The sequence below is a fragment of the Platalea leucorodia genome (genome assembly GCF_965183815.1).
Source record: "Platalea leucorodia genome assembly, chromosome: 1".
Classification (NCBI taxonomy): domain Eukaryota; kingdom Metazoa; phylum Chordata; class Aves; order Pelecaniformes; family Threskiornithidae; genus Platalea; species Platalea leucorodia.
In genome coordinates, this window is record NC_138823.1 from 11,516,840 (window position 1) to 11,527,899 (window position 11,060).

The 11,060-nt window shown below is 51.6% G+C and overlaps 1 protein-coding gene across 1 annotated transcript; it reads right to left on the reverse strand.

The window, feature by feature from the left end:
- Window positions 1–1,618: 1,618 nt before the first annotated feature.
- MYC (MYC proto-oncogene, bHLH transcription factor) lies at window positions 1,619–5,427 on the reverse strand. Its single transcript, XM_082307654.1, has 3 exons — window positions 5,226–5,427; window positions 3,603–4,314; window positions 1,619–2,576 (listed from the first exon to the last, which is right to left on the reverse strand). The coding sequence occupies exons 2-3, from the start codon at window positions 4,297–4,299 to the stop codon at window positions 2,014–2,016; spliced, it is 1,260 nt and encodes a 419-aa protein (XP_082163780.1). The 5' UTR covers window positions 4,300–4,314; window positions 5,226–5,427; the 3' UTR covers window positions 1,619–2,013.
- Between the last annotated feature and the right edge of the window lie 5,633 nt (window positions 5,428–11,060).

The window sequence follows — 11,060 nt, forward strand, 5'->3', positions numbered from 1 at the left end:
TTCCTCATAACTGAATATCTGAATCACACACTGAAAAAAGCAACTACAGACCACTTCTATAAACCCAGTAACAAGCAGGTGGTGCAGACAAATTGAAGAAAAAAGTCTTGCTTTCTCCTGGTATTCTAACGGAATGTTTTTCCCCAAGAAATCTTCAGCCCAGCACCTAAAGCACCTCATGAAACAGGATGTAGACACTTGTTTTCTTTTGGGAGTCCTACGTGCAAAATTGTTAGGATGGTTACCCTAGGCTTTGCAGGGCAGAGACCTTTGGCATCTATGCTGTCCCTAAAATGCTACCTCTACTCCCCTGCACCATACACACCCACACTTAACCGTTCTTCTTCCCACTCCAAACTCGAAAGCTATAGAAAATCTGAACCCTCAGTCTCAGTTTGGTTGCTGGCACTGGTGTTATCTGGCAGCACTGCCACATGAATGGTCAGAAGCCAAGCAAATATGTATTTAACGGGAATTATGAAAATCAAAAAGTGCAAGGTTTAACTTCTTGAAAAGCACCTTCTTCTCCCACATCAAAGGGCTCATTGATTTCTTGCTCAAGTTGTGACCGAAGTGGAGCTAAGTGGGTGAAAGGAAGGGAGAAAAAGATCAAATTTAATCTTAGGAGCTGTGTCAAGCAAGTACTTTATGACCCATCCGAAGCTGATCATGGGACAATTCCTGAATGTAAATATGATTTAGTATGTCTGGCAAATGCTAGGCATCTGTCCAAGCATATTCTCCAGGTGTGAGATAGCTCTTCGTTTCCTTTGCCCCCTTTTGTGTGTCCTTGAACTTTGTATTCCTTGAAATCCCAACTATCCACATTAATAAAGTGTTAAGGTGCTTGTCTAGGAAGATTGGCCCTGCTGATTTCAGCACTTAAAAAGGGAAACCGCTCTGTTGTTTTAACCATTTCAACACTTACCATCTCAGTTTATTTTCTTATCTCACTTAACTTCTGTTCAAAGTCAAACAGGAAGCAATTAAGGTGAGCATACTACAGAGCAGCCCTCAAAACAGGGAGCTGGGTCCCTAGCGCAGAATGAAGGTCATGCCCTGAAAAATGTAGTTTAACGTCTGTGGAAGGAATGCAGAGCCCATACACCAGGGTGGCCAGCGTGAAAATACGCCTCACCTCAGGCAGATGACCATGGCCGAGGGGGACATTGCTACCAGCACCTTTATAGAAGCACTGGTGGCAACACTGGTTGAACCAACACAGCACATCAGACCACTGATCTTATCTACTTGAATTAATACAAGAGGGGAGGAAAGAAACCCAACTCCCTGCTAAGCTGCAAAATTATCATTGTTTCCTCTCACCTAACTCCCCTTTGGCTTTTGTCAGGTCACTGCCATGATGACAGGGAAAGGGCTGTCATGGAAAGAAGCATCTAATGACAACAGTGGGAGACAAAGCAAAGTCTTTACACAAGGTTTAGCTAATTATATTTTGGGCAAATATTTATTTATCTAAAAACAAAATAAAAATCATTTTTAAAAGAAAAATGTATTTAAATAAAAAACAAAACTGTGAAATGTTATGGCACAAGTTCAAGAGAAGTATAAATCCAGTTGCCACAACTGTTGCGTATTAATGTTGCACATTTTTCTATAAAGACTTTATTAAAAGATATTTACATGGCCATAAGATGTGTAAATATATACAGCAATCTGGGGACAACTTTTTTTTGGGATTCTCATATGAAAAAATGCCTTAAATACAAAACTTTGAAAGAAAAAAAGTTGAAGAGTTCATCCCCAAGCATGAAGAATGTCCCATCATCCCTTATGCCCAAAGTGTCACTTATGAGGCAGTTTTGAGGTTCTGGCCAAACCCTTGGGAGATTCAGCCAAGGTTGTGTAGTCTCAAGTTAAATCGCACAGCATGCAGTTGCAATAGTTCCATACTCGGCAGACTGGTGTAGGTCATGACTGATATTAGAAATACTAATATTTTATCATAGTTTCAGTCTAGTTTGGGTTACTCTAAGTGATGCCCAAGAGTTCCTATGCACAAGAGTTCCTTAGCTGCTCGAGTTTGTGTTTCAACTGTTCTCTCCTCCGTCTCAACTGCTCTTTCTCTGCAATCAGTCTGTGTTCGTCCGACTGGATGGAAAGAACGTACTCCGTTGCTTTTTTCAGGATGACAACCTTGGGCGCCTTTTCGTTGTTGGCCACCTCAGGTATCTGGTCACGCAAGGCAAAGAAACTCAGCTTCAGCTCGTTTCTCCTCTGGCGCTCCAAGACATTGTGCGTTCGCCTCTTGTCGTTCTCTTCAGAATCTGACGTGCGGGGACTTGAGCATTTTCGGTTATTGCTGATCTGTTTGAGAACTCTGCCACTGTCCAACTTTAGCCTTTTCGCAGCTGGGTATTCAACCTTGGTGGAAGGAGGAGCGGCGTAATTGTGCTGATGGATGTTGACGTGACATCGTTTGAGGACCAGCGGGCTGTGGTGGGGCTTACTGTGCTCCTCTGATGTGTCTGTGCTGGACTCTGTGCTGGATTCCGATTCATTCGCTTCAGCTAATGTAACGACATCAATTTCCTCATCTTCCTCTTGTTCTTCTTCTGCAAGGGGGAAAAAAAAAAAAAATAAATAAAAGACTTAAAAGCTGATCTATGCAAATAGTCTCAAGAGCACCGTATTTATAAGGGAAGGTTACTCTGAGCTGCACAGCAAGGAACCCCTTGCTAAACCCTTATTAAACCCATTTGCTGCTGCTGGACTCCACTTTCCCCAAGAGCCTTTCCTTTAAGGATGCAACGCTTCAAGTGCAATAGGACACAGGGCCGGCGCTCCAAACCCTGGCTCCCTGATTGCAAAAATTGCAAAGATCTTGTGTAATTCCGAGGAGTACATGAAAGATAGCAGGAAAGTTTAACCTCGGTTGTCAGCAGTACAGCGCAATAAAGCTCCCAGACTCAAGCTGCCCTTAATTAAGGATTTAGAAGGCTTTGACCACGCCTCAAAAGAAGGCTTACTTAACACACATGTGTATTCAGAGACGTTTTCTGAATCTCTCTTGATCTGCTAATTTGTGGAAAATCCAAGGAGGAGGGGGAGAAGAAGGCTGTAACGCTTTGAGTAGAAACTCACTTTCAAACCAAATTTATGAGGGAGCGGAACACGCTGTCAAATACCTAAGGAAGCATTTCTAAAACTTTCCCAGCCCCATTCACTCCTCGCAGCCACTTTCACTAGCACCTCCCCGCCTGCACATTCCCCCCGCGGCTCTCGGGAGGGGGTTAATTCCTTCCCGGCCCCACGGGTGGCACCGGGAGCCGGCTCCACCGGGACACCGCCTCGCAGACCGACTCTGACCCCGTTATGAAAGTTTCTCCCTCCCCCCGCCCCCTTTTTTTTTTTTTTTCCTTCTCCCTTTCCTCCCTCCACGCCTGGAGGGAAAACTGGGCTGGTTTTCCAGGAAATAAATTCGTTGGGAGCCTCTGCGTGCCTCGCTAACGTGGCATTTAAAAAAGCCCAGGCGGGGAGCGGGGGGGAGGCGGGCGGGGGGCCCCAGCCGAGCCCCCGGGGCCGCTCGGCGCCGCGCGGGTTTCCCCGCCCTGCCGCGGACACGCGTGGGCCCCACTCACCCGAGTCGCTGCTGGTGGTGGGCGGCGTGTCGTCGCCCAGCAGGGACGCGGGGCTGGCGCCGGGCGGTCCGGCCCGCGGGGCCCGCTCGCTGAGCGGGTAGGGGAAAACCACCGAGGGGTCGATGCAGTCGGCGGCGGCGGCCCCCAGGTCGTGCAGGTAGAGGCCGGCCGAGGCGGCGGGGGAGGCGGCGAGGCCGGGCGGCGGCGGCGGGGGCCCGGCGGGCGGCGGGCCGGGGCGGGCGGCGGCGGGGCCCCCCTCCCGGCGGGCCGCCTGGTAGGAGGCCAGCTTCTCGGAGACCACCTTCTCCAGCTTGGCGGCGGCGGAGAAGCCGCTCCACATGCAGTCCTGGATGATGATGGACTTGACGAAGGACTCGTCGTCCGGGTCGCAGATGAAGCTCTGGTTGACCATGTCCCCCCCGATGAGCTCGGTCACTATCTCCAGCTGGTCGGCGGTGGAGGGGAAGCAGGAGGCGGCGGCCAGGCTGGAGCGGCGGCTGGGGGAGAGGGGCGGCGTGGGCAGCAACTCAAACTTCTTCCAGATGTCCTCGGACGGGGCGGGGGGCTGCAGCTCGCTGCCCCGCTGCTGCGCCGCCAGGTAGAAGTTCTCCTCCTCCTCCTCGAAGTAGAAGTAGGGCTGCACCGAGTCGTAGTCGTAGTCGTAGTTCTTGCTGGGGAAGCCGGCGCTGAGCGGCATCGCGGCGGCTGGTGCCTGCGGGGGAGAGGGGGGCACCCGGGTGAGTCGCGCTCCGCCGCGGGGATCGGCTCCCCCCGGCCTCGGCGGGGCCCCCGGGCCCCCGGCCGCAGCGCTCCCTCCCGGACCCTCGCCGGCGGGGAAACGCGCAGTCGCGTTTAGTAATTAAAGAAAAAAATATAATAACAATAAAAAAAAAAAGTGCACGACCTCCCTTCACCCCCTTCCAAGCTCGGCAGGGCAACCGGGCAGCGCGACCTGATCTACCGAGGGCTCGGCTGCCGGCTCCCGGACCACCCGCCCCGCGGCCGGCGGCTCCCCCGGAGGGGCTCCCGGAGCTCGGCCGCCCTGCGCGGCTCGGCGCGGCTTCCCGCCCGCCGCCCCTCCGCGCTCACGCCGGGAACCGCTCCGGCCGGCGCCGGCACGGAGCCCCGTCCCTCCCGGGGCCGCAGCGCCATCCCCATCCCGCCTCCCGGGAGCCGGGCGGGAAAGGGCGGCGAGCGCCCGGCAGCTTCCAGGCGAGAGCCGAGCTGCTCCCCAGCCACCCACCTGGGCGAGCTGGCAACGCGCGGGGACGGGCAGGGATCTTGGCAAACTTTGCCAAATCTTGTCATATATACATACATATACGCATATATATATGCATATAAGCAATATGTACAAGAAGCATAACCTGCCCGCGCATATGCGGGAGAATCAAATGCTCTCCCCCCCCTAAAAAAAAATTAAAATTAAAATCCGAGCGCAAGAAAAAGGATGGGGGTCGCCGGTGCCCCGGCAGCGGAGAGCGTCCCTCGGGAGGGACCGTCGGTGTCCACGTCCGCGAAGCGCAGCCCCGCCGGCAGCCCGGGTGTCCGCAGCCCGTGTCAGTCCAAACGCCACAACCGCGGGGGATCGAGTGATGGGAAAAGCAAAGCTCCGCAACTCACCGGCTTCTCCAACGCGCCAGCTGCGAAACGTAGCGAGGCAATTATTGCGGGCGGTGCGGGGAACAACAAAACGAGGAGGGGGGGAAAAAATTACAGATAATAAAAAATAATTAAAAAAGAACCGCCGGGAAGGACGGGGCGGGGGGGGGGAAGAAGACGAAACGCCGGGAGAACGTAGATCTCTTCCTCCCACCACGGCTTAAAAAACCCACACGGAGAGAAGCCGCCTTCCCGGCGTGCGGCAGATTGTAGGTCCAAGGCGGCGCGGCGCGCTCTGTCCGGTACAATAGAAGTTTAGTTGCCTTCCTCCTTTAAAGCGCCGGCGAAGGGAGGGCGGGAGGTACCGCGGGGGGCGGGGGCAGCGCCGCCGCGCTCGCTGCGCACTCCCGGCTTGCGCGGCGCCGCTCCCCGCCCGCCGCCCCCGCCGCGCAGGCTGCGCTCTCCCGCCGCGGGGAGGGGGCGCCGCGAGGGGGCGGCCGCGCCGCTGCTCCGCGCTGCTCCGCGCTGCTCCGCGCTGCTGCGCCGCCGGGGGGGGGGGGGGAGGGGGCGATGCAGCGCTCCGCCGCTCTTTTTATTTATTTTACTATTTTTTTTTTTTTTAATTTTTTACTACGAGGCGCGCAAGCAGAGGTCGGAAGTAAACATAGTAAAAAAAAAAAAATACTACTAAGGATTAAAAGGCCGCTCCTCGCCCTTCCCCTCCTCCCGCCGGCTTTCCAGCAGGCAGAGCGCGCTGCCCCCCGATGGCGGCGGCAGGGGAAGGGGCTTCACCCTCTCCTCTGCCCCCCTCAAAGAGGCTTCGGCGCCCACCGGCCCCGCGGGGGGAGGGGGCGGCGGGGGAGGCGCTGGCTCCCGGCACAAAGGAGCGTGTGTGGCTCGGGCACCCCCGCCCCGGCCGCCGCTCGATTATCCCGCTTCTGCCGGCGCCTGCGGAGGATTAATCCGGGAGAAGGAGGCTGCGGGGGGGCGGAGGCCGGGCCCCACGGGGGTCACCTTGCAGCCGCTCTCCCTTTGACGGTCCCACGGGCGTGCCCCCGCCCCGGCTTGTGCCGCCCCCGCTCCGACCCCCACCGGCGGCCCCATCGTGGGCCCCCCCCTTCCTTTCGGCCACCCCCGAGGGGGCGCGGAGTGCCGCGGCTGCCGAGCCCCGACGGGGCACCCCCCCATCGCGGCGGGCAGGCGGGCCCCGCCGAACCGTTAGCTGCCGGCGACCCGCACGGACACCCCCGGCCCCCTCCCGCCGCCCGGGCGGGCGCAACTCCCGCACCTGCGGGTCCCCGGCGCCGCCGCCAGCCCCCGCCGAGCTGCGCCCCGCGCATCCTACCTCCCCCTCCCCCCCCCCTCGCCGCGCTGGGCTCCGCACCCGCGGGAGATGGAGGGACACCGCGGGGTGCCTCCCCCAAACGCTTCCAGGCGGCTGTCCCGTCCCCACGGGATCCTTTATTCCTATATGTATATTTATTTATTCCCCCCCCCCCCCCCCGCCAGCTCTTTTCCAAGCACAGGGCCAGCACAAGCCCGGGGGGGTGATGCGGAGCGCGGGGCCGGCCCGCACGGCGGGAGGACCCCCCCTCCCCACCCGCGGCGGGGCTGGGGGGAGCGGCCCCGCTTTCCCACGGCGGCCGCCGCTACCGTGGGGCCATCGCGCCCTCTCCCGGCCGGCCCACGCCCGCGGGAGGCAGCGCGCAGCCCCCGCCGCCGGCACCTGCGGCTCCCCCGACCCCCCGGCGCCGCGGCCTGCACCTCCCCCCCCCCCCAAAACCAATCCCCCCTCCTTTTTTTTTTTTTCTTCTTTTGGCAAATCACTTCTGCTGAGCAGCGTTTCGCCCAGCGGAATATTTGCAAACATCAAACTCCCGGAGCAGAGGGCTATGAGCAAAATTCGGACTGTTTTCTCCTGTCCCGTGTCCTGTTTGTAAAGCCGGGACAGTTTTACGCAGAAAGGGTGATGAAACAACCAAGAGCCATCGCATAGTCATGAAGCAGATGCTTCATCTACCGACATTTTAAGAATCAGATTTGCCCTTGCTCAGAGGTGGCTTAAACCACATTGTGCTATTTTTAAAAAACATTACCCCCTGTCTCTAGTAGACCTTGCTGCTCTGAGTGGAAATAACGTGGCCAAAGGCAGGCCTGAGCTGTGCCAGAAAGGTGCAAGATCCAAATCAATCTAATTACAACTAGTGTAAAATGTGGTGTGGACACTTTTATCTATTTAAGAACAGCATCAGAATAGCCGGATACACGATAAATGTCCTCAAAATTGTAAAAAACGTTAAAATTCAGCCAGAGCTGGTGACAGTAGAAATATTTTGAAATTACTCCAGTACGGATAGGGTTGAAAATCATAATCCCATTCGTGATGCAATATAATCATAGGCAGAGCAATTAACTGTAGTATCGCAGAGGATTATGACTTGAAGTGAGGAATAAGTAACATGAGCAGATGGACTCTTAAAATACCCTGTGTTCACATGAATGGAAAAACAGGAAAGGAGGACTGGCAGAAATGTGCTATTGAAACAATACAGCCTTCCGAGGAAACAGTCTTTAAAATATTCTATAGGATTTCTTCAGGTCTCGCGCAGACTGTAAGTTCGCTTTTTCTTGGGGAGCCAACGCTGAGGTGTACCGGCGCCGCTCTTACGTGGCAGTTTTCGCGTGGATGAAGAAAGACATTTCGCTCTGATTTCTTGCGTCCAGACCCAGATGTAAAAGAACACATGCAAGGTATGAAATCACTAAGTATAAATCTCCAGTAAAAAGGCCGTTTTGACAAAATAGCTGTTATACAGAAAGAATAAATACACAAGTATAACATTAAGAAGACAGCAAAGTCAACGTGGTTGTTTTGACACGGGGGAGTTTAGTGATAAATAGAAAATGGGAGGGGGCTGAGCTGGGAACCTGGGTAGAATTTGTGTGTGATGGCAGAGTGGGAACCTGTGAGAAGCAGAAATGAAAGCAAAACCTGAGAGAGAAGTGGAGACGGTGGAAAAAGCTCTCACACCTCTCTCCGTCTGGAAACCCCTGAGACAAATCGTAATCTTATGTGTGCCTATGCCACCTACTGCATGTTCTATTTTCAGGAGACATCTGCAATTTCTCGTTCAGTGGACAACGAGCCATCTAATAATTGTAGGGTCACCATGAACTCGTAGCTATCTCCAGAAATTTCTGCTGAAATTTTTACTTGACCTCTCCACAGCTTTGCAGGTTGCTGGTCTTCCACTGGTGAGAAATAGGAAAGTACTAAGTAGATATTAATTAGTCCTGGAAAGTCCTAAGTCCTTGTACGAGAGATTTACCCAAACGAATGTGGTCCTGGCACTCAGAGCCACTAAAACAGGCTAGCGCACCTTTGTACGGCTGATAGCACCTGTGCAGGGAGTCACGTCTCCACTGCTATCCCAGAAGACCCCAGTCCCAAAAGCAGGCCCACACTACAGAATCAGATTTGCCTTATTACTATAAAAGCCAGGAAAGAAATGTGTTACTTTTTAATCTCTTTCAGCGGCTGTAATTTCTTTAACAAAAGAAGGTGAGATGTGTGTAGGCAGAAGCTGACAGTGTTTCTGCAAGCTGTACAACACTGACTAAATTAGTAACATCTTCCTACCCCCCTCTTCCAGGCTCAGAAAGACTCATACGCTGCACTAACAAATACCTACTCAACAGACTTCCCCAGTGTGAAGGAGAAATGCAGACATCTGGGAGGGCCGCTCTCCTTGTCTGCGTACTGTGGTGAAAAACACAGACCAAAATACACCTCCTGTTGAAGAAATAGAGGAACGCACACCGCTGCAGTTTCCAGCATTGCTAACCCAGTATAGCAGCCCCAGCCGTGGGCTGCAAGTCTTTAGAGTGATAATAAAGTGTGCAGAAGAAAGCAGAGGGTTTTGTGAATGATGTGTCATCGGTAAATATGAATGAGAGGATCACAACAGTATCATAAAATAAAATAAAATAAAATAAAATAAAATAAAATAAAATAAAATAAATAAAATAAAATAAAAATAAAATAAAATAAAATAAAATACAATAAAATACAATAAAATATGCTAGTTTTAAACCAGAGGTAGCGCATAACAAATACTAAGGTCTCATCGGCTGTTGGAAGCCAAGGCTGTTTCCATCCTCACGTTGTGGGTGTCCGTCTTCAGACGGTGATGTCGTGGGGTCAGTGCGAGTGGCATCTGGTGTAATTTATTTATTTGACTCTCCCTCACCCTCTCAACTCTGTGCCCAAGAGTGCTTGCAGCAAACATGACAGGTCCTTCCTCTGCACCATGCTTCTCGTCACCTGCCAGCCTGTGATCCTCACTATGGAAAAATTCGGACCATTTATTCCCAACAGGAAAAGGGAAATGCACAGAAGGCAACAGAAGAAAACTATGTGGAAAGAGGGCTGAGGAAGGAAAGTGTTCTGTTGATATTAAATTACTCCCCCAGCACTGCAGTGAGTACCATGTCCCCCACAGAAACCCACTGAAATCCCAAAAAAGTAAGTTTTGTCATCAAGAGAATTAGGACAGAGCCTGAAGTGCTCCTCTGGCTTGGGCTGCACACACCAGTCTTCAGCCCAGGAAAGGAGATTTGAAATGATCCTGCCCAGGATCGAGAGTTAGGACTTTTTTTTCATTTTTTGATTACTAAAACCAAAGATTTTGGATGTTAATTTTTCAATCTGACAGTGCATATGAAATCAAGTCTTCAGTGAAACAAAAACCTTAGCAGTTTTTAAAGGTGGTCTGGCATTAGCCATGTATGTATTGGTATGTATTTGCCCTGCTTTATCCTATTCTATGTGACTGTAAAATTGAAGAGGACACTAGGATTGAAAGACAGGAAAATATCTTCATTGTAATGTAACTAACTTTTCTGAATACAGAGAATAAAATCCTTTTCACCGACTTTGGTCCTTCCATCATATGCAACCTTTACCTTTTTTACATCAGGGTAAAATTACCACAGCTGTTAATTTAGCTTTGTTTACAGAGAGTTTCACTTTGCAGTTCTTTCAAACCATCAAATTGGGTATCAAATTTTAGTTTGTTTTCAAACAGGGCAGCCAGCCTTTGATTAGTTTATTCTTAACTATATAAAATAAACCTCTTCGGATGTGTATACAACTATTTTAAAATCTCAATACCAGCTATGGAATGCTAGCTATTTTTTGTTGTTTAAATACGCTACCTGTAAACTACTCTAGGTCTCATAGAAGCAATCCCAAAAATATGAGTAGTGTTTGAATCAGCCCTTCCTACACAAATTAACACCTTTTGACATGGATAACTGGGAGGGACCTAGCTAACACCAGTAGCCTTGGCATTCCTTGATAGAAGAGAGTTTTGTCCAGCTGTGGATTAAGGGTGAATTACAGGAAATCTGCACTGATTTAAGTGCATGATAAATGAGAAGATCTTCAAGGCTCTTGTAAAAGATAAACAGTTATTTTTGAAAGTCTGGGTAATTTAAATTTCTCTTCAAAAAGAAAAAGAAGAGCTGTTTCAGAACAATCAGTCCCAAAAGGCCGGTCATGCATCTCCACGGCCTCCGCATTCTCTGAATTTTATGCTGCAATTATCAGATTGTCAAGACGTCCCAGCTCTGCTTGATTAAGTCCTCTTTAAAGTATTAAGGCTATTTGCAACTACTTAATGATCCTTTCAGGTATCAACACTGTCAAGACTTTCTTTAATTTTAAAAGCCTTGATCTTTAGAGCTAAGATGGGATCAGAGCCTCTCCCATTGCGTTGCTCCAGCGCTTCAACGTTGGCGGGCGAGAGTTTCTGAATGATGCTCCCCGTTCTGTGCCCTGCGCAGGACTGAATA

Excerpts from the sequence above, each read along its gene's own strand:
- MYC (XM_082307654.1), bottom strand. The coding sequence starts at position 4,299 with ATGCCGCTCAGCGCCGGCTTCCCCAGCAAGAACTACGACTACGACTAC. Across the intron at positions 2,577-3,602 it reads CACCACCAGCAGCGACTCGG|AAGAAGAACAAGAGGAAGAT; the intron begins GTGAGTGGGGCC and ends TCCCCCTTGCAG.